Source organism: Ciconia boyciana, chromosome 6 (assembly GCF_034638445.1).
Source record: "Ciconia boyciana chromosome 6, ASM3463844v1, whole genome shotgun sequence".
Lineage (NCBI taxonomy): Eukaryota > Metazoa > Chordata > Aves > Ciconiiformes > Ciconiidae > Ciconia > Ciconia boyciana.
This window is the reverse complement of record NC_132939.1, coordinates 19,220,053-19,243,735: the sequence shown is the minus strand read 5'-3', so window position 1 is coordinate 19,243,735 and position 23,683 is coordinate 19,220,053. Positions and strand designations below refer to the sequence as shown.

Sequence of the window (23,683 nt, the reverse complement as noted above, 5' to 3'; positions counted from 1 at the left end):
GACATTTGAAACATCATTTTTTGTCTGTGTTTGTCAGAAGGTGTGTCTTAGCACATGTCCTGGCACACTAGGCACTGTAGCTGTGTTTTAAACACACTGTAGCTGTGTTTAAAAACAAAGGGACCATCTCTGACCTGAAGCATTTACAGTCTAAACAGGCAATGCATGTAAAAGGGCAGAAAAATGTAAGAAAAGTCTTACTGTCTCAATTCTAAAGTCTTACTGTCTCAATTCAAAATAGGAAAAATCTTACTGTCTCAATTCTCTAAATACTGAACTAAGGCACAGATAAAGTAACCCATCCAGGGCAAAAGAAAATCAGAAAGTGAAGCTAGACTTTCTGAATCCCAAATCAGCGCCTCAACCTCACATGCTCCTTTGTATACTCTGTTAGAGCAAGGCCAGTATTGATGCCATATTTCCCAGAGAGGTTTGCCAGAGTCTTTCCAGACCCAGTGAATCCAGACTAAGTTATGAGATCCTTAGACAGCTTTATGGCTTCCTTTGGATATCATTTCAGGTAATCATTCCAACTTTAACCCCACCCCCTGAAACCTCCAGGTTTTAGGTGGTTATAATTTTGTTTAGAGATACGCCAAAGGTGGGTTTGGATGCAGACCTCATCCAGATTCAAGTTTGGAACTATGTATATACATGCAATAAAATGTATTGTATCTTTTATTTCATTTTAATATTCTCTCTGTTTTATATGTGTATTTATGCCAAACAGTATAGACATGTCCAGTATTTGGGGTGCTTTTCTTGAGGAATATGCAGAGATGTTTGCTGTAATGAGACTGACTGTTGCCACCTCCCGTGGGACCCCGCATCAGCCTCTCAGCACCTCCAAAACCTAGACTTTTCAGAGGGGCTCAACTTCCATCATTAGGCCAGATTTTCATTAGACCCAGTCAACTATAGCGTCTGAGCAACTTGAAAATCCCGTTTTTGTATTGTGCTTAATTGGAAAGGGGATTCTTCTTAAAATCTTAGCTGCGGGTAGTTCAGCAGCTGAAAATCTGTCTCTAGAGTGCTTAAGTGCAAAGAACCCAAAATTACTGAACTTTTTGAGAATGTGGGCATTACCTGCTGCTGCCACCCACAGGAGAGCTGCCAGAGGGGAAACGTCCTTCCTTCAGGGGATTCCTGATGGGGGGAGTTGTCAGCATCTGATGATGCTCCTGCTGGCAGTACCTGAATTCCCAGAGGGAAACAAAAACTAACGGTAAGCAGCATTACAGAAAGTTTTTTAGTGTTTTGCAATGGTGATTTTTTTAGAATTATAATGATTGCACTTTTGGAAAAAAAAACTTATTTGAGAAGAGGCTCTTTAATCCTAATGTAAGAAAATCCCCTGCGCTCTGGTTTGAAGAATATTTTTCTTGGGAATGAAAAGGGTGCTAGCATGTATCAAGAGCCTGATGCAAGTTATGTTAGCACCGGAGGCTGCTTTATAGTGACTGACAGCAGTCCCCAGTGAGGAAGATGTGCCAGTGAGGTGTTCAATGCTGATGCTTTCTAATACAGCCTGCCCGCTTACATGTGCCCTGCAGGTCCTGGAGCCACCGTCCGTGTGATAGTGACAGTGTTCGGAAGTGACTGCTTGTTCCAGAGTCCCAAAGAAAAATTGCTTGGAAAGGACAAAGGAACAAAATATGAAAAAGATGATGATCATTCTTGAAAAGACCACCTTGTGCCTGGCCACTCCCAGAGCTGATCTGGGCGGGGTGGGTGGTCACTGGAGAGAAAGAAAGGGATGCCCGTGGAAGTTACCACCGAAGAAGCATTAAATCCTCTCTCACTGGGTTTGAGTGAAGCTGTTGTTACGGGCAAAGTCCTGTGTGAAGGTAGAAGAAGTGCCCCGAGTGCATCAGAGCTGCTCTAGGAGTCTGTGGAAAGCAGTTAGTTTTCTTCATTTCTCTCTGGATTCCTGCTTCTTTATATTTGTCCTGCAGGACAAAATACATTGTCCTGCAGGACAATGCAGTACATGCGTACATTGTAAGGGTAATCTGTGACAGTGAAGGGGTGGTTGTTTGTGCTCAGCCAGTGCTGCAGAGGGAATAGGAGCTCTGACATCACTGCATCTGCTTTGTACCAGCACATCAGGTCACGTGCAGCTCCCTCATTTTTCTGTTGATTAGTTGAAAAATAGGAACACGCCTTACATTTTGGAAATGCTTGGCAGTCCTGTTCTGGCTGCTGACTGATCTTTGGTTTGGAAAAGCTATTGCTGAAAGAGGACTTCCCTTTTGGTATTACATACTGCATTTTGCCAAGCAGTTATGTTTGTCGGTAGCTTGAAGGGCACAGCCTGCTTTCTCAAGTCTCTCTGCTGCATTTGAGGGAGTAAAGAAATCTGTCTCTAAGGGTAAGTTAGAATAGCCTCGCAAATGCTCTGACTTCTGTTTTGATTCCCATAGTTTTGTACTCCAGGGACTGAAGGAGAATAGCAGCTGTGTTTCACCCACCCATATGTCCCATGACCCGTATGTCAGGGCACTTTCATGTGTCCCTGACATATCTGGATGGGAAACTGACACACGGTCTTTAGTCCAACTCTGCAATGATTGCAGTGGCCTTTTGCATGGGAGGTTGCTTCCATGCATACATTTTAATGCCCTGACTCTGCTGGAACGTCAGTGTAACAGAGAGCCAGCCACAGCCACCATGAGGACTACAGTAGAACTCTTTCCTGCTTTTAAGGTCAGAACCTATATTCCTCTGTTACAGCACAAAAGAAAAAAAAAAAAAGGATGTTTCCCTTTAAAACCAGTTGGGGAAGGGAGAAGAGCCTTGCATAGCAAGGAGGAGACAACATCCTCAGTCTTTAGGTGTCTGCAGTGGTGGCAGTAGCAGTCGCATCCTGAATGATTAATGAGCAGGCAGGCTGGATATGAGGAGCAGAGCACAAGCCCCGTTGCAGAGCTGGCTGTAGGGATCCCCCAGGGAGAGGCGGGCTGCTCTGATAAGGCAGAGGACTAGGGGTGACTTACAGAGAGGTGACTGCACCGAAGGCAGCAGCTCTTAATGGTGCTGATGTCTTAATTGTTGGTGACTTCGGCAAATACTTACCTCACGCCCCCATACTGCTCTGGTGAACAAAGGACTTGAGAAACATAGCTTGACCCCTTGGCATTAAGTGGGTTTGGGGCTGGAAAAAGCAACTCTATTTAAAGAGGTGTCATAAGGGGAAGAGGAAAAGGAAAGAAGGGAATTCTCCAGCCCGGGTTAAAAATAAAATACGAATCCTATTTTAACCCCTTGCCGGATTCGTTCTCCTGGTTTAGGATGACTCCTGCAAAATGCACGTGGTGTTTCGAGCAAAATGAGGGCATTTCTAGAAAGGCACCCTGGTTTTCTGTAGCAGAACAACAGTATATATATGCCCTCCTAAGCTGCACAATAAACTGTTTGGCAGTGCTTGAAGCATAAAGTATGTAGTCTATGCATCCGCTAGATCCCCAGTGCGTTGTGAAAAGGGAAGTTTGCGCAGGACTTGGAGACAGCCAGAAGGCAAAGAAAAGCAGCATGCAGCAGGGGCAGGAGAACCAAAATGCTTCTAATAAAAGTTGTTCTGCCAAATAGGACTTCTGGTAAAATGCACACTCACCCATGAAGGCAATCCCCTCAGGTTGTCTGAAAATCCTTTTGGTTGAATAAACAGTGTGAGGGAGAAAAAATTGGGCTGGGCGGGCTGCTTCTGGCCTAAATTTGAAAATCAAACTCATTCATTCATGTAAACCCTCTGTAGATTCTTGCAGTCTTGTTTCACCTCTGAGGTCCTGGGTTCACTTGTAACATCCGACACTTCTCCCAGCAGAAGGAAGCCTGCTGCAAACTGGGTGGTTTAGTGAATCCTCAGGTCTAAAGGAGATCATCAGCAGAGTGATCTCACTGAAGAGCTGAACGGAGGTGCTGACTGCCATCCGGAGGCTTGGAGAATATGCATACGTATAATGGAAAAGGATGAGGAAGAGCCATTACAGTTCAGATCAAGGAAAGGACACAACCATGCACTATGCATTTCCTTTCCCTCTACAAGGGATGTTGTCTTATTTGAAAATATTCAGACCACTTTTAAGGGAGGGCTGTTTGCTTTCGTTTTTTTCTCTTTTGCTTATTTCCTGTTTCAGATTTAAAGAACTGCTTCGTATTTCCTTAATGAGAGTGTATCAGAGCTGTATGCTTGTATATATTTTCCCTAAGTGAAGCTTTCGCTCATTTGTGTGAAGATAGAACTGACAAACTCAGGCCTTCAGTAGGTAGGCAGCAACCTCCTCTCCTATGGGCTTTAAGTGAGTGATCATTTGCAGATCATGAGCAAGATAAGGGATCAGAGAGATACAACAGTACTTCAGGGATCTTGGTATGCCTGGAGAGTGCTAAATTATACCCTGTGGGGAAATCTCGGGTTTCTCAAACAGGTCACTGTTCCCACAGAAGTAAGAGGGACAACAGTGCCTAGCTCCCTGGGTAAATGGAGACATGTCCAAAGGAATCTCATCATGAAAGTAGCTCTGCGAAATGCATGTTTAATGGGTCAGAAGTAAGGACTATCCCCACTTCCTGGTTGTGGGGGATAGTCCTTACTATCCCCACACCAAATACGTTCACATTGGCCACCAAGAGCTTTCAAACTAAATGTGTTACTCTCCTATAGGTTTGCTAGAAGTTACAAGGTAATTTTTTCCTCACCTTCTTTCATCACTTTGCTGTCTTTCTATTGCTTGCAGATAGACACTAAACTATATAGTAGCAGTGCAGACTAAAGCATGCACTTTAAACACTTTGTTGAAATGGAAATAAAATATTTTCTACAAGTTCATGTCCCCAGCCACTCTGAAGGGAACATGGAAAAGGTCTGGAAAATTGCCAGAAAAATCACTTCTACCTCAAAAAAAAGTAGTACGGAGCAGAAAAGGTTAACGGTTTAGAAATGTCAGGAAGCATAAGAATGCAAAAGCAGAAGAGGAATAGTCAGAAAAAGGCGCTCTGAGTCCCGAGGATTTCACAGAAAGTGGTTGTTCTTCAGTGGCTTCTGTGATGGCATAAGGAATCCAGTCCAAAATAAAGAACAGGCTCCCAGTTTGGATGTGTAACATTACCCTACTCTAAATACAGGAACATGTGGGCAGCAAAATGATACCAAAGGACATGACAAAACTCTAGATAACCCTCAAGTCATCAACTTGGGATGGAGTAAGACTGTTACTGAAGGAGGGAAAATTGCCTCAATTCTGTTTAACAGTTACGTAGATCTCTGCAGAGAAGAGGGCTGGCCTCCTAAAATCACCACAATTCCTTATCAGCTGCTGTCCTAGCCTTTCTTAGTGAATGGCACTCAGCAATAATTTTAGGACTCTCAGAAACAAAAGGGACTCTTCAATGTTACTGTGTTCCTCTGGCAAACAAAATGTGAGACTGGCTTGCGGCAAACTTCCATAGAACTTTCCTGAGTACCCTGCAAGGATGCTTTGCAGAAGTGTTTAGGTCACCTTGGCTCCTTGGACCTGACAAAACATGTCCAGCACAGAGTCACTAAAAGAAAATGCTTCCCTGCTGTCCCATGGTGTCTAGCAAGAAAGCACAGAAGGCAGATCCTTTACCTGGAGTGTATATTTCCTACTCAGAGGAGGGATTGTGAATAGGAATGATTTCTGTTTTGGTGCAGGAATGAGCTTAATGGTAGGAGGCAGTACACAGATGAAACTTCTGATCCACACACAAATCCATATTATACAGCAGTAGGATGTACTCTAATCCCTGCCATCATACATATGTTAATGTAATGATCAGCTACCCCTAAATATCTTGAGGTTTTACATCCAAACTCACTGAGTTCTGTATGGTGCAAGGAGAGCACCTCTGTGGTACTTTCCTCCCAAATACGTTTGCATAAGTCAGGATTCAACATGTGAGCCTCGCAAGCATGAGCACTGCTTCCTCCTATCTGAGGTTACTGATGGGTTTCCTCAGCATGGCATCCACCTCAGCAAGATTTTGGTGGGGTTTCTGTCTGTCCCGTGTTTGCATGGGAGGCAGTATAAGCTTTTTCATGGAGGGAAAGGCTTTCTCCATTGGAAAGGAGGGAGCTAATTATGTCTCCTATAAAGAGACATAATTGGTTTTCTTTTCTGTAGAGAGAGGATGACATGAACAGCATCCCTTGCCTTTTCATTCCAAAACTCTGTTGTGACCATATTGCTGACTCTTGGAAAACTCCCTGATTCACAGGTTGTTTTTTGCATGTTCCAAACATCTGGGAACAAGGTTCAGCTGACTGATGAATGTGATCTCTGGCAGAAAATGCTGAAAAGTTGGGGAGGGAGGGGGATAGATCTAGCCCAGCTGTCCATTTCAAATAGTGCTGGAGTAAAAATTTAGCCTGCCATCTTCTTAGCAAATTGTTTGTGAGCACTTTTAAATCTGCACATGTAAGTGTTATCATAAGTATTTGGCAAGTGCAAGGGATTTTGAATTAAATTGTGAAAGAAGTATGCCTGTATATGTGCCAAAGGATCCGAAGGTGTACAGGCCTAAGATGGTATGATGTAAGTGAACCCCAAATTTCAAATTTTCTTCTGTTTTTGAAATGCTTGCTCTGCCACTTTCAGGAATAGCTACAGTAAGCACGTCTAGCCAAGTCTATTCTTTTCAGAGAATTAAGCTAATTTGCTTATCGTTAGAACTTTTCTGTTGCTTCCTCTATATAATTTTTGAGTCATTAGCACTTTAGTGATGCGTTATCGCCTGACATAACAAAGTGTTGCATCCTGTCTTTGCTCTTCATCAGAAGCCAAATAGCTTTGAACTCTGTATTAGATGTGTTGCGTAGGGCAGATACAAAGGAATGGGAAGAGACTCAAGTAAGCCATGGCACTTAAAGATGACTATTCTGAAAATGCATGACCCACAACAACACCTTCAGAAATAATGAAAATACCACTTTCCTCAAGTTTAAAATGCCTTCATTTCTTTGCTCCTCCTGGTCTCCATGCAATAACGCTGTGTTGGCGTGTGCATCTGCAGTATACCACTTGTCATAAACATATAGGTTGCTTTGGAGTGACACAGGTAATTCAAGGGAGAAGTTTTCTATGCTGCAGAAGTGATTGTCACTATGTGAAAAAGATGATCTGGTTCAGGATAGGGAATGCTTTTGGCTATGGTTAGTATGGTGAAGCTGAAGAATTCATCATTAGGACTCGGAAAGGCTCAGAAATACTGCAGGATCTGGGAAGTAATGTTCAAGGCGTAGATTCATAAATAGTGAGGAGGCCTCATATTACAAGACCCATCTCTAGGGACTTAGAACTAAAAGATGGAATTTGCCATTCATTGCTCACTGACTCTGGTCTCATTTAGTAGTAAGAATCCCATGAACTTTGAGATAAAGAGATAGGCCACTGCTAAGTACTTCTGAAAATCTGACCAGGCTGAATAATGTATTGGAAAATATAATGAAGATGTGGAAAACAATTGTATTCAGCTCCAGAGAATATGCTGGACCCTTCTTTAAGGACATGGCCAGAGATGTCTGAGCCCTCCTTTCTCAAGGAGGTTTGGGCAACGTGGAGAAGGAATGACCTGATTTATCCTCATCGCCTGTTCTGAGATGCTCAAGACCCTGTCTTTACAGTGTTGTTTGTAAACCTCCCTTGCCAAGAGGTTTCTTGATCCTGATATTGATAGGCTGCAAGATGTCATCAGCACCTCCAGCAATAAGGGACTGGTGTGTGATGGGAAGGATATGAGAAGAGCAGAGATAAAATAACTGAGAAACAAAATGTTCCTTCATTGCTGCCTTTGATCTCTTAACTCCCAACTGTGAGAGATCCTGGATGCTGATGGCAGCAATCGACTAATTTTCTGCTGCTTCTGTTGCTTGTACAAAACAGAGGAAGACATTGTCTTCACTGAGGGGAGTACAAGTCTTGCTGTAATGTCTTCTGTTGCAGGCTGAACCTGAGGAGAGACAGGGAGTGAGCACAGGCAGCCTTAAGACTGAGGCAAAATACCCAATTTTATTTCTTCCTCTCATCTCTCTTTCTGCCTCTTGCTCTGTACTACAATTCCTGCCTTATTAGCCATCCTTTTGCAGATTAAAACCCAATGGAAAGCTCCTAGCCAGTGTTGCTATCTTTGCTGCATCGCTGATGCCGAAGGAAGAAGTGGTAGGCACCACAGACAAAGCTGTTGCGTCAGGGCTAATGTAATCTTGAAAGTTTGTGTCATTTCTCAGCACTGATGTGCGGCAGTTGAATGGAGGGGACAGTTTTACAATAGCCGTTTAACTGTCCACCAATAGTTTACTCCTGACCTGGGACTGAGGCTGAGTCTATAAAGCTAATTTTGCTGTGTGAGTCACCGAAGAGCTGAGAGTGACAGGCTTTAAGCCCATCTGCTAGACCCAAACAGGTAGCTCAGAGATTAAGATATTGAGAGGTCGCTGCTGATTTCCCATGCTGTTCAGTCCTGTCTTGCAAGATATGAAAAGACATGCTTGTGGTTGAGGTGGGTCTGCATTAAAAAGTTATAATCCCACATATAGATGAGTGGGCAGGGATGTTTGGAACTGAAGTGCTGGTTCATGTCATTATAGAGATACCAGTTATGGTCATGTCATTATAAAGAGACACTGAACAAGTGTGTTCCTCAGACACAGTCTGTGCTCAGAGTGCTTATTTTATGGACAAAGCAGACTAATTTCAACATCACAAATAAGAATAAGTAGTTCTTGGGATCAGCGTCCCCAAGATGAGATGGACATAGAAGTGCTAATGTAGAGCTGGTGCACATCAGGTGGGAGCTGCTGTTCATGCTACAGTGTGATAGAAAATGTTGCTGACCTGCTGTGGTAGAAGAGCTGTGCTGAAGGGTTGCTTGGCCTCCCTGAGTACGCAGCCGCTGGCTCCACAGTTTGACAGAAAGTCTGCTGCTGATTCCTCTGCCTGCAGCTGCCAGGCCTCCCCTCAAGGCTCCCTCTTTATTGCAAAGTGAAGTGCAAACATGAACTTTGTAAGTCTGTATTGCCCTTGGCCTTTTCACAGTTACTGGATGAGGTCCATGCTGCTGTTTGCCTGGGATGGTGTCCATCTGGGAGCTGCAGTTGTGCTTCAACAGCGTATTTACAAAATGGAAACAAAGGGGAGAGCTGTGGGTTGCTTCAGTCTCTGCTTCCATCACTGCCAGCTGTGAGAGACTATCGGGATGGAGAATCCCTTCTAGATACCAACCATTTGTATCTTACTGAGTTTAACTCAGCTGAAACAAGATCATAATATACAAGTACATACAAGTATCCATCTAAAGGGTCAAGGGGCACCCAAAAGTGAAGGACAGGAGAATATAGTAGAATAACAGAAATCCTATTATCTGGTTTCCACTCTTTGAAATTATTGATGTCATTAGGCTTGTTGTGGAGCGAGGCAAGGCAGGGATGGAGTCTGGCATTCTGCCTCAACCTCTGCAAAGCTCCAACTATTCTGCCTGCTCCTGGAGCATTTGTTACCTGCCGTATTTCTTAGGGTACCAGAGATGGCCATTAAGGAAAGATGTAGAGAAGGAAACAGGAGCAATCCTATTGATTGCTTCTGGAAGAGTATTAGGGAGAAAGTGTAAAGGACATTTGTGTAAGACAATGACAAAGAACTAAACAAGGCCAGTGTGACTAATGGAGAAAAAGAGGAAGAGGGGGAAAGAGGCTAGCCGAGACACATAGGAAATGGTGGAGAGTTTATCCTTTGAAGCTTTTCCAAAACCGTGCTTTTAAATTTCTCTTTCTAATGATGGTGGCCTCCCTTAAGGATGCAGTCCGTGGTACTGTCAGCATTGCTTCACTGTCTCAGACCCTTTCCTGGATGCTCTTGGGAACCCCTCTGCCTTATCGTATCCTCAACGCTCTCAGAAGCTCTATACTCCATTTTTGGCAGAACGTTATGCTATGCTGTGCTATACCGCCTCCTTTGTGCTTGCCCATATTCCTTTAATGGGATTCAGCATCTCCTGCATCCTCCACCCACTCTTTGGCTCAGACATTCCAGTGTTGTGTTTGGTACTGCCCGTATTAAATCTATAATGTCTCAAATAATACAAGGAGCTCTGCACTTGTATTATTTGAACTCTTCGTACCCCTCAATTCTGCAGCTTGTTTCTCCTCTGTGTGTAGTTACTGTTTTTCCGTAGCTGAGCATAGCAGTTCACAAGGCATTAAATGTTCTTGAATATACCTTCTACCTTCAGTAGAAGTAACTTCTACTGGAGGAAAATGAGTTATGAGTTGTGCTCCTTTCCTGCGCTCCTGCACAGGGCCTGTTGACTTCCTGCTCTTGCGTTCTTTGACATATACATCCCTGAAATGAGCCAGGCATAAGTTTGTTGGTCCTTCAGGGGGAAAAAGCTACAGGTGAGTACTGCCTACGGTATTGCTTGTGGGGACTAGACTTGAATTTCTAAGTTTGGGGTGAGCATTGCAGGTCTGGCATGGCAGGGAGGGCTGCTCACACAAGAGGGACTGAGCATGCTGCTTTGGAGCAGCATATATCAGTGTTCACACAGGCTTGGCTGTGGCTGCTGATTTGGGGTGGCGGGTTTCTCATAAACACTGGGCTGGCTGCACATGAGTTAGTTTTTTTCCCCTAGCAAAAAAAACAGCTGTGCAAACATTCTGCTTCAGGTCAAAGAAAGCACAGTGCGCATTAACATTAAAAACCAGGATAAGGAGGGAAAAAGAAAGGCAAGTCAAAGATCAGGTTATTTCTCCTGCAGAGTGGCTGTTGGTTTGTGTCCTGTGTCCTGCACTACTTGGCTATGGCAGCCAGGATGTGGCACTCACTGAAGGTGACAAGAGGCACAGGGAGGCTATTTGCCTTCTGGTATAAGGGGCCAATTCTGCTGACTGCTGGCAGACACTTGCACATCAGTCACTCATTAGCTGTGTACCACTGGGCAGCAGATAATCTCAAGTGCTGAATGAATAAATCCACTCCCTGTCAGCTCCCATCAGTGTCTCTTGCATGAAGCCTTCATGCTTCTTAAGGAAGCATACACTGCAGATAAGTCTAAGTGCCATATTTACTCGATAGCCTATGGCAGAGCCCTGAGGAGCATTGCAGGGGTTAACTACCAAGTTAAATCATGAGGTTCCTGGGTAGGATTTTCCATGGTTAGATAACCCGTAGGATCCAAACCCTGTCATTTCAGGACCTTGGAATCAATATGCCGGGCCAGGTCAGGAGTCCTCTCCTGTTGTGGAGGTGTGTTGGCACCAGCAGAAAGGATTTCCGAGAAAATTCTCACGGTATCCGTTTGGCTGATTTCATACCCTTAGACTTTATGCCAAATTTTGAAATTCAGTGGAGCTTTAGAGTTGCAGTTTTGAAGGGACTTTGAAAAAGACTTGTTTCAGTAAAGTCAAGTAGAAAATGACATTCTGTTATAATAGCAGTTTGTGGAAAATAAATTTCCCTACTAAACCTTCATCGTATAGAAGTTTGCACATGCAAATTTTAACATCAAATATGCATCTCACTTGCTTCTCACACATACCTATTTTCATTTTCATTTATGGGGAAAGCTTTAGCTTTGAGAAGCATGCATGCAAACAAAAATTGTGGTGGAATGAGCCCATAATAGAGCTTTCAATAAAATGAGGAATTGATCAGCTTTCCAGTAATTTTGTCTGTTTGTTTTAAGTATTTTGCACAGCATTGTCTAGCTGCCTGATTCTGTGGAGAACTAAGTCTAGTTTCCCCCCTCGTTTATCCACTTTTTACAGAATCTTCTTGTAATTACTAGTACTTATCAGAAAACCTGTATTCATCTCGAAGCATTTAATTAGTCAAAATTGTGTGATAGAAGATTTCTTCCAGATACCACTTAATGATCATTAGAAGGTCTGATTCAAAGTCCACTTAAGTCAATTGATGCCTTTTGTTGACTTCAATACATTTTGAATCTGGCTCTATATATTCAGAAATGTGAAGCTAATGGCTACAGTAGCAGCAGGAAATACTCTCTGTAGATGGACAACTTCTGTGGTTCTCCGTTTGCTTCCATGATGGCCTGTTGAAGAAGTTTTCGATAAATGTAATGAAAGGCCACTCTAAATGAAAAATCAACTAAATTCAGAGCTGCAGAGGAAGACATTTTAATGTTTACTCACTTAAAGCCTGATTTTTTTCCACTTCAACTGTATGCTCCCATTGAAATTAAGGATGCAACTGATATAATGTGGTATTGCTTAGATTTGGTAATGGCTTAAGTTTGTTTGGAAGAATTATATCCCCACAGCAGTGACCCTACAGGACATACTGGGCCTACAGTTACTTGTCATATAAAGCCATTTCTGATTTAATGCTGTTCTCTTCTGGCTTCAAGAGTAGCCTGTTTATTCTGTGATTATGAGAAAGAGTGAACAGGTGACCTAGATGTTCTTCACCAAAGCCAGTCATTTTTCACCATTTTTAACTTTCAGTCCCACATAACATGGAAGCAAATGTACCAAATTAATAAAATCCTGGGGTCTGTTCCTGGGATATATCTGTTACGGCAGGAATGCAGACTTTCCAGAGAACTTGAGGGTAGTTTCTTCCTATCCAATACCTTTGGTTTTGCCACTCCAACTCAGTGAAGTATCACAGTGATTTACTTTCTGCTTTCTGTGCTCTCATCATGGAAATGCAAATTACTGCACAGCAGGCCAGACATTGGAGAAAGTAGGTACTTTGGTACGAGGTTTCCAGCCTGAGTTCTAGCCTGAGGAGTTAGACGAGCATCCAAATCTCTGCATCCTTTGAAGTTCATCCTGAGTCTAAATAATTCTGAACTGAGAAAAAGGTCATGTCCAGGTTGAGTTTCTAGTAACTGAGGGACAGCCATGAGTTCTGAAAAGTATTTCATTAATTACTTCAAAGCAAAGCAGAGTCAACATTAGAGAGCTTGATTTTCACATGAAAACCTACCACACCACCACCACCACCACCATTTTGCTCTGAGTAGGAAAAACAGCACAACACATTTGCAGCCTGCAAGGCTTTATTCCCCCTCGTCTCTTCTGCAGCTCCAGACTTCCTTCTCAGGCCAGTGTTTTGGGCAATATGGGAGCCACTGATGTTAATGGAGAAAGAGAGAGCTTTGTGATGTGCTGCTGGTGAACTTCAAAGCATCCGAGGAGAAATGTCATCTGCTGTCTCCCAGCTTTTTGGCGTAGGTGTTCTTTGAGAAACACTGCTATTAATGACTGTTGCTTAGTGCTTGCACAGATTTGGTAGATAAAATACAGCCTGGTAATTTGAGACAGCTGTCCCCTTCATTTTTCAAGTTCTCACAGCACCACATGGGTGATGGGTGATCCAATTGTTATTGAGCAAATGAATACAAGAGGAAAGGAAACTTTCTTCATCACTGAGACAAACCTTCAGGCTCCCTTGTCTTCTAGGTGAATTAGCACTCCATGTGTCTGTGAGTTGGAAGGCAAGAGAGTAGAGTGCTTGTTGCCACTGAAGACTGTGCTGATGAGATGGGCTTAAACCAGAGATGTGATTTCCTCTGGGGGAGAAGGAGGGTGAAGTAGAGACGGAGGAGAGGGAACCAGAGTTTTGCATTATTCCTTTAAGGATTGTGTTGCCCCTGTGTTGTGCTTTGTCATTAGCCAAATTGCTGGAGCATCCTGTCAAATCAGCCTCCAGCATAGATTTTTAAAACCTCTAATTGGCACCTGCAAGGTTACAAGTTAGTGATGTGTCTCCATTTGCCCTGCACAGCCTTACACAGCTCTTTCCCCCAGCTCCAAGGCGCTGGAGTGCTGCACAGTCAGTAACCTACCGTGGTATGAGGCAAGCCAGGCTGTAGTTGGGACCCTGTGACGTGACCCAGCATTTGTGTGACAGAGAAAGCTTCATTTTTTTCCTTTCTCTTTTAACTACTATGCAAATGTTTCTCCATGTTTCCTGTTTATCACAGACTCTGAGCCTCCCTAGACAGGCTATTCTGAGCTTGGCCTGCTTTCTGATAATTGCATCTGCATTAAAGCAAACACCCCTGCAGGGTTTCTCCATTCCCCTGTTCCTTGCCAGCTCTGAGCTGGACAGCACTCCGTGGCTTGCAAGCACAGGGATGCGCAAAAAAGGCATGCCAAGGGCTGGCAAATCTCTGGGGAAGAAGGCAAAGTTCCGTGCTATTTCACGCCTCTTATTTTGCCAGTGAGTTCAGATACCTCTCCTTTGCTAATGACACGGTGGCTGCTAGGTCCTCCTGAGCCATCAGTAAAATCACTATTGAGATCTACAGTCTGCGTCCAACCTGTATCAATTACTGGATTCTCTGTGGGGATATAAAAAGTGAATAGGATCCAGGAGAGTCACCCATTAGTAATGACTGCAATAGTAATTCTGAGAAGGTGGTCTGTTGCACCTTTTTGTGAACTGTTGTTTTTCTTTGGAAGGGAAAAGAGGCAGGACACTGCTGTAAGATTTTTGAAGATGATCTTTATCAGATTGCTGTTTAGAGAGCTGGGAATCTCTAGTTCTTGAAGTAACAGCCATTAGTGTCTTGCTCCTCTACATGGGGCCAAGGCCTGGACTATGAGAAGTACAGTAATGACACTTTTCCTTCATAAAGCCCCTTTTCACTGAAGGATTATACAAAGTCTTACTGAGATGAGTAGATTAGTTTTGTCCTTGGTTTGCAGCTGGAAGAGGTAGCAGACTGTGGAAAGCTGACTGCTGCCTGTGCTGGACTGGTGCAACACACCACTGAACTGAATACATTGTAGTGAAATGCTGCCAGGCACATCAAGCCAGATGTTTTCTGCATACCTGGGATTGAAATCAAGACCTTTGAAACTGTAGTTCCTCTCAGGATTTAGTTCCCAGGAAGTTAAAAATATGCACAGAACCTTCCACACTCACACACTTAAAATGATTAAAGTAAAGTAACTCAGGTTATTTCTTTTTAATTGGTTCCTAGCATAAATCTATAGGTAGTAAGTAGATACTTGCTTTCTGGTCTGATTTTCTCTTATCGAACATAGGCCATGCAGTGCTGTAACTGAATCCTCTCCTCCAATCACTGCCTCTTCTCATGCTTTAGGACAGTAACCAAGCAGGACCCTGACTGCATGCTGCTATCCATCACTCACTTGGTCTGAACGTACATTGCCACTGCACCCACCAAGAGGTTTTTCTGAATTGAATCTCCAATGCAGTTAGACAACCCATCTGCAGGGAATTTCATCTTTCACAGGCAGGATATCCCCCAGGAGGGAGAATGGGGTTGGATGATCCCTGCTGTAGTTAGTGCAATGGTGACATTCACCATGAAGTACCTGGTCTCCCCCATCCAAAGGGAACTTTGTTGGAGTCCCAGTTTCTGAGCAGCTGTGGTACATGGTGCTGATGGTGAACCTCAGTACTATCACAAGAGTGTTGTGGGAGTGGGTGCTTCCTCTGTTTTGTTTTTCCTCATTCTTGAAGCAAATCCAACTTTATCAACTATAGGGCTGAACAAGCCCTCTGAAAATACCAGTGCCTATCTTGTAAGATAAAAAATTAATAGGTCTTTTTGAAGAGGAGACAAAAATGGAATAAACTAGCTCTCCTCCTGGTTTTTTGGTGGAATAGGTGTACAGTTGAAATCTACCCGGCTTTCATTTCCTATTTGTATAAACGGCTTTCATCTAAGTGCTGGTCATGAGTAAGTTACGCCTACAGAGCTGTCACCATCAAGTACAGTGTATCACTGAATTCGTAGCAGTTCTGGCAGTGCTGATCTGCATACATACATGTTTACATGCATATGCATGTACACACTTAATTCCAGTACAGCTTCCCGATACACTTTTCTCTTCCTCACTTCTCTGAAGGAGCTATTTCCAGAGATCCCAAGTGTGGAAGTGGATCTTTCAGATTACTTTTGACTCTGCAGAGAGGAATAAGTGTCTTTGAAAGACTAAGATTGACACGTGTATGTGTCCATCCTGATATGTGAGGAAGGCCAAGGGTGATGTGGTGTGAGAGTTGGTTTTGCTGGTTTTGTGTGGTGATGTAGAGGAAGAGAGATCTGGGGTGATAACCAACATGCTGGGAAATCCTCCTCCTCTGCACAGTGCTGGAAAACTACCACTTTCCAATTTCCTGCCAAGTATCTTACTGGCATTCAGGGAAAGTTGTCTGTGTTCAGCCTTAGCAGAGGGTGATATCTCGGGAAATTAAAGCACATCAAGAACTAAAGGTATACTGGGGCAAGCTCCTAATTGCTTGTGTGATCCCTGCAGGGGAGATGTTCAGGGATGGTTTTGTAGTTTGTTCATGTTTTGTTTGTTAGCATAGCAGCTCCAGGACAATCAGTTATTTGAAGGACTGGAAAAAACCTACCTAGTTGTCCTTGTTTGCTTCTTTAGGTCTTTTTCCTGCCTTTGTGGATTCCTGGAAATTTGTCATGCCCAACTGTGCAATGCTTAGACTGCATCTTGTTGCAGAGTGTATTTCAGTAATCTACCGTCTCCACAATGCTACATTAATTCCCTTCAAGTTAGCCTAGGTCAAATCAGAGCGGTTACAGTGTGGCTTTGAGCAGCACAGAGCAATTTTCCTAGCAGCTGAGGAATTGCACTGACTCCATCTCTAATGAATACCCTTAGTAAATTCAAGTTAAAAGCACCACGGCAGTCATGATAGAAATTTTGGGTGAGAACAGGGCTTGAGCTAATTACAGGGACTTAGTCACAACTTGTTAACTCTGTGTTGAAGACACGCTCTTAGAAGTAGCCATGCTCAGACGGATTGGGAATTGAGAGAAAGCACAGTCTTAGGCTTAAGGCTCTGAACACTGCATCTCCAGTAATCGGGTTTAATTTATTGTTAATTCCTTGTACTTCTTATGTCACTTCCTATATTTCTTTCCCTTTCTGTGCCTCAGTTCTGCAGCTATAAAATCGCATTGCTGCCTGTCTTCCGCTCTTTGTCTCCCTTGCATACACTGCAAGTTCTTCAGGATGGGGATTTTCTAATATTAATTGAGTATGCAATACGTAGGGCAGCGTGGCCACACCTGTGCCTGTGGAAGATTGGGAGAGCCCTAAGTGACATGTTAGAGTTTCTGTACTTTGAGAATATGTCACTGGCTTTGGTTTGTGAGGCAGGAACAGCCTTGACTGCTCATATAACTCCTACAGATAATTCCCTTTGGTAGATTTGGGACTTTTCTTTCAACCTTGAAATTTTGCTGGTTTTCTGTTCCGCAGGGCAGGGAGTGCTGAGGCTGAATAAATTGAATTTTTCTTAAATTATATGAGTGCTCTAATATCATACATTATTATAAATTGCCGTATCCTCTGCATATAAAGAGGAATGGAAAATGGATAAATGGGAAGAAAATGTGTGATGATATCGAATGTATTCTAAGACCAAGCTTTTAATCTTCTCCATTTTTTTTTGTTTCTTCCAGGTGGAGCGGGAAATAGCCATCCTGAAGTTGATAGAACATCCCCACGTTTTAAAGCTGCATGATGTTTACGAAAATAAAAAATATTTGTAGGTATTACGGGCTTTTGCCAGAGAAAGGGGAAGGGAAGGAGGAAGGAAGGGAGGGAGATGAGGGTTTTGGAACTTGGTAACATTTCTGAAAGAGTGGAGCAGGATGTGTTTTCACCCTCAGCTGGTGTCCGTGTGATATCTGGTACTTGGATGAGGAAGGAACACTCCTTATTTCCTTGGCTTTTCTCATTTTATTCTCTGTACTTTACTTATATGCTGTTTCTTATCCTTAAAATGGAGGAGAGAGGACAAACCAATGTTTTCTATCAAACAGCAAGAGGGGCACAAGGTTTGTACCTGTAAGATCTGGAACCATTTTGAATCAAAACTGTAACAGACTGTTACAGTGGATAATTTGGATAACCTCCCTTGCCTGATAGTTTTCATTGAAACCCTTGACTCTCACTAAGAATATTTTAAATTTGCCCCATCAATAACAATTTTTGGTTTTAAGGGCTGCTGAAATCTCCTGATGGTTCTGCAGTAACAGTTAAGTAGCAGAGCCTTTTTTTTTTCAGATCATTGCCAGTGCCAGACAGGGATGTTGTCCACAGACAGAGTCATTTTAGTTTGACAGGGCACTAGATATGTTGAATCTGTTGTCAGACAAATAGGCCACATTAATCTTGGCACAACAGAAAAAAAAAATCAATGTTCTCCAAATGGAAAAGGGCAGCCCAGTAGGGAACCCAGTGTATTTTCAGCTTTTTAACAGGTTATTGCAAGTAGAAGAGAGTGGTTAAAAAAAAATTAAACTATTTTTAAAAACCACCATCCATTGGTGACCTCTCCTTAATGTCACAACACAAGAAGGGAATGACTGTTTACCCAAAGAAAGTGTGTTGAATGGGGGTAACAATCCCTCATGGACTAGTCAGCCAGTCTCGTTACTGGAGGAATGAATTCCTATTCCGAGAAGTGCGGCCTCTGTGCCTAAGGGTTAGCTTAGTAGAGCAGGCAGTAATTTCTTTCGGATTCCTCATCCTCCTTTGGGGCAGAGGCTGCCATCCACAGTGAAATGTGGTTGCCAGAGTGAGCTCGTGCAGGCACTGGGTGGAGGCTGGCTCAGATGTTCTCTGAGCTGAGTGCTCTATCCTCAGTGGCATACATGGTCAGGGCTCCATTAAGCCCAGTTTGTCCCAGCTGAGGACAGAGGCCCAGATCTAAAGCAGCCTGCTCTGCATGCAGGAGAAGGGTAGCAAAAGGAAATAAGGCTTTACAGACAATAAGTTCTCCTTCAATCCTGAAAAGAGAGGCACCATTTGTAAGAGTACATTCCCCTGTATTGTAGTTTAAAGGGGGGTAGGATGAGGCCTCAGGCTTTCTTTTGGTGAAAAGAGAGGGAATATTCTTCTTTGTGATCCTTGTTTATTTGTATGTTGTGTTATCTTAGGTATACACAGACATACACACACACACACTTGCATAAACACAGCATACAGCTGATGTGTTCCAGGTAGGTGTAGTATAGTTGAGCGGTGGAGACAATGTATTAATACATGAAGAAGAAAGGCCATGATCATCACTTGCGGTGAAGGAATGGGTTATAGAGGTGCTGAAGCTTTCTTCTTGCTCAGAATACCTGTGAAGCCAGCAGCTGAGCTTAGCTCTCCTTCTTTACCCCAAAAGACTTGGGGGCTATTTTGCTCCATGTGAAAAATATCTAGTGCTCAGAGCAGTGGGGATGGTCTTACACAAGATTTCAAAAAAATTACTGCGTTCCTTGGCAGGAAAATATCTTCCTGCTGAAAATCACCTTGAAAAGGGAAGCATCCAGTATCTTTAAGCTATATCTGGATATCCTGGCTTCTAAAAAATGTTGGGCTCCAAAGTGTGCTTTGCCGGTGACCGTTTAGCCCGTTTATCACTAAAGTCTTCTTTGTGCTGTAGCTCCTGTACCTGTAAGATTGAGCTGCCCGCATCTCCCCACAAAGGCACTGAATCCCTTTGCTGAAAGACACTGACTGTTAATTACGTTTCATTTTTTTGTTAGTCACTATTTTAAAGAAAGGGCACAATGCAGAGCTTCCGCCAAGCCTCTGTGTTCAAAATTAGAAACAGCCATGGCCTTGGATAAATCTAACAGGTAGAAGAGAGTGCTTGTGGAGGGGCAAAGTGTGTGGGGGCTGAGAAGTGTCTATGCATGTACTTTCCCAAATAATAAGACACAGTGACCTCTAGTTCTAACCAGCATCAAAAAAAGGATTGCTCTCTGGTTGTGGCAGCACCTTTCCATCATGCATGCCATCTCAGCAGTAATGGTAGTGGCATGGTTTCAGAGGAGCTCATGAATTATGGGTGATATTTCAGATGCCAGAGACTAATCACGATGCAGCACTGGGAGTATTTCCTCGATAAATGTTAATTTCACAAATCATGTTTGACTTTTGGTTTATGATTTAATTTATGGCAAGGGGCTTTGGTTGAGTAGATTCCTAATGCAACTATGAATCAAATCCTTTTTCCACAGTTTATTTAACACTGAAAATTAGTTTTAAAAAATAATAATAAAAATCTGTTAGCAGATGTATATTAGCCTAGCAGTCATTTTCTGTTTGTTTTGATGTTTTTTTTACCAAGATGGTTGGAGAGATGGAGGTGGCTATGAGCTCTAAGACTTCCAGCTCCATAGCCAGTATTTTGAGTTGTCTTTATTTAGTAAGACTGTGGACGTAGATGCATAGGGGAAAACGCAGCTGCACTGTGGCTCTCTGTGTGTGTGCTGATATACCACCTCAGGTATACAATATGTTGGCTAAACTAGCAATATTACTGACCGTTGAATTATTTCATATTTGTTGTATGATCACACTGATGGCCTTCAAGCAATATTGGGAGTCCACAGTACTAGGTAATTTAGAAATAGCTATAGACAATCTATGACTCCTTCTCTCTCATCATATAATGTTAATAGCCAAAACAGCCAGGAAGGGGAGGATCATCCTCCCATTTTAAAGATCAAGAATGAGTTAAAGTAGCCTGGTATGGGGTAAGCCCAGAGTTAAGAACTTAAATTGCTGGTTCATAATGGGGAATGATCAATGAGCTACCAAAATTTGTGTGTGCACCAGTCATTTTGACTAACCCAGTTCAGACAGTCAGGAATTTTAGGGAAATGTAAATAAACTAAGGGAATGAGCAAGGCGATAACAAAGCTGATAACAAAGTTTTGGTGTGTCCTTGTAATACATATCGGAGGGGAAACACTCCTTTGGTTTCTGCATTGCAAATGAACTGTGTGAACCTGGGTGATGATCCTCTTTTCTCTGTGCTGTGTATAGAAAAGGTCTTTCTTGAATTGGCCCTAGATAGAATTTGTGTAGCAAGTGGAGAGGAAGATAGAGTTCATACACTGTTAGCAGCACTACCACTGTGAATGCGCAGGAGGTAGTGCTGCTAACTTGTTAGCAAACTTGTTGAGGATTAAGTAAGAGGAAACACGCAAAGCCCAGTCCTTCATGAGTGAAGTGGTCAGCTCAGTTTTTTTCTAGGAAGCAATCTTATGCTTTATTCTTAAATCTCTGATATGTGCATTTACTGCATTTTATGCAGTAAATTCAGCTTTCCTTTTGATCTTAGAAAAGCAATTGCCCCACTGTTGGAGGAGCTGTTAGCATGGCAACCTAAGTGCCACCATACAGTCCACAGGAGATGGACCTTCCCTTTCTAAAGGGGATAAAGCTGACAGTTTTGCTGCAGAACTCCCAACAGGGGTGGCATTATCCGTTTGATCTCATTTGATTAGCTATTTAGTTTAAATTATCAGGGGTTTGGCAGGGAGTGGAAATGAGCTAGAATAAAGACATCCTAGGACCACTCCATGCCTTTTTCTTTCAGATGTTTATACTAGTATTTCTCAATTCCCTTTCCATCAATGTCTGTATATATATATCTGTAAACTTCTATTTATAGGTGCATACAGATATTTTTATATATATATATGTATGGATTGATTTATATAAATTAATTTTCGAATCTTCACACTTAAGAGTTCAAATTTTCAAATTCTGTGGGAGCATTTATTTTAAATCTCTATGTTGTCCAACTTGATCAGCATTTTAAACAGGAATTTGTTTTGAGAGAAGGAGTGGACATCAGAATATTGTTCTCTGAAATGCACTATGCATTCGTCAGCTCGTTTTCCAAGCAGAGATCCCTTTCTCATCATTCAGCAGTACAGTGCTATCACTGGGCAAGTTCCCAAACCTCATTGCAATGCACACAACACACCACTTCCTGATTTCAGAGGTGAAGGTGCTTTCCAATGAGCCAGATACAAAATTAAAATGTCCTCCTACTCGTGCATAACTCACATTTCTGGCTTATACAAGATCAGCTGACAGCAGGAGTCAAAGACTTACAACTCTGGTGGTGTCTGCAGAGGCATTCATGCTGCCAGTCCTCTCCTGCAGGGTTTTCCTGTAATTCTGTTTACTTTTGTTGAAAACTAATTGTGAGGTGCCAGAGGATGCAAGAAAGAGAAACAAGGATTCTGCTTGTTCTTCTGTTATTGGTAGCCTAGGACTTTGACATTCGATCCATCTGCAGGGAAACCTGTCTAAAGGCAGAAGGAGGGTTCAGAAAGTTGGAGCAGCTCCAAGGGCTCAGCGCTGAAAATTAATTTTGTGGTAGGTATGCTTCTTGGTAGTCTGTTTGCGGGGTGTCAGATGCTGTGGATGCAGGAAAAGGACATAGAACAAGATCGGGAGACAAAATGATGTTCCACCTGAGCCTTGATTAGAATTAAGAGAAATATTCATAACCAGCTACTTTGACCCCTTTTCTTCTGCTGTTGACTTGTTTTAGTACTGTCATGAATTACAAGCGCGTGTAGCCAAAGGAAAGCCAGTCAGCTGTAGGAGTGGAGCCAGCGCACATGAGGTTTTGAGTCAAGGGTGGGCCTGGAGATGAGGAGCTGGCTAGAGGCCAGGGGAAGGAGAGGGCGTGCTGCGCCGAGGACAGGTGTCACTGCTTGCAGGAGGGTGACCAGCCTGGCACAAAGCAGGGCTTGCACAGAGGTGGTGGTGATGATTAATACTACACGCTCTGCAACACGGTCTTAATAAGCTCTACCCAAAAGCCTGACTGTATCTTCTGCTCGCTGCCTGACACGTGTGCTTGCATACGATCCAGGCCATGATGCTGGGCTTGGGAGAAAACAGGCCCATAGTGGAGCAATTCTGATATGAGCAAAGGTCAAGGGGAGATGTAGCTCCAGAGCCACAGTATATTTACGTGCCTAATTTTTCTTTCAGGCTTCAGTAGCCAACATTGTGTGTGTCTGGGCCCTAGTTGTTAAAGGAAAGGCTACTTAGCTCTGAAGAATAAAACTCAAAAGTGTATGGTCACTAGCAGAATTGCAGCAGTGAGCTGATGGGTGTTATCTCAGCTCTGCCCATCCTGTGCTCAGGATCCCTCTGGCTGGATCCATTCTATATTGCGTGCCTAAATAGGATGGCTGCTTTAGTGCCTTGGCATGCATGACTACACACCATGAAGGCACTGCTCAAAACACCTTTCATCCCCAATAAATCAAAGGTACAGAGCACAACAGCATAATCTCCTACTACGTCTCTTTTCCCCAAAAGCCCCAACCTGTTCATGTCCACACGTAATGAGCAATCAAATACAATCTCCATTCAAATAAGCATACTAGAGTTAAAATTCTCTTTTGAAAAAAAATCTAATGCATGCACATTTTCTTGCAGGCGAGGAAAAAAAAAAATAGAGTTCCTGGCCTGGTGCCAAATTGGGGTTTAAAAATTCATACCTACCATAAGAATTTATATAACTTCTGAATAATTTATAGGCTGTGCCAATAACAAGGGGCTTAATATTTGATAGAGATTATTTAATCAATAGAAAACAGTGCAGTGAAAAAGCTGTCAAAGAACTACAACATGTCAGTCTGGGCTGGGCAGCTTTTAACCTCTTCCCTGCTACACATGTCCATTAATATATATGTATGGAAGGACATTTTGTAAGTAGGGTGGTAGCGTGGAAGCGGAATTGCCAGGATGTTTTTCTTCTAGAGGCTTTTCTTTGGCAGTCTGCCGTTCCAGACAGATCCCTTGCTGATTCACCAGAACTTTGAAATGTAATGAGGTTTTTAGCGCTTAGCTGAATTGGTCAAAAGGAGTAGTTAG

At 42.9% G+C, this 23,683-nt stretch overlaps 1 protein-coding gene across 1 annotated transcript in view; it reads left to right on the top strand.

The window, feature by feature from the left end:
- BRSK2 (BR serine/threonine kinase 2) overlaps positions 1-23,683 on the top strand; it is a 325,682-nt gene that overhangs the window by 200,283 nt on the left and 101,716 nt on the right. The window contains exon 3 of the mRNA XM_072864668.1: positions 17,449-17,534. Within this exon, the coding sequence (XP_072720769.1) occupies positions 17,449-17,534 (86 nt within the window). The remainder of the gene's footprint in view (positions 1-17,448; positions 17,535-23,683) is intronic.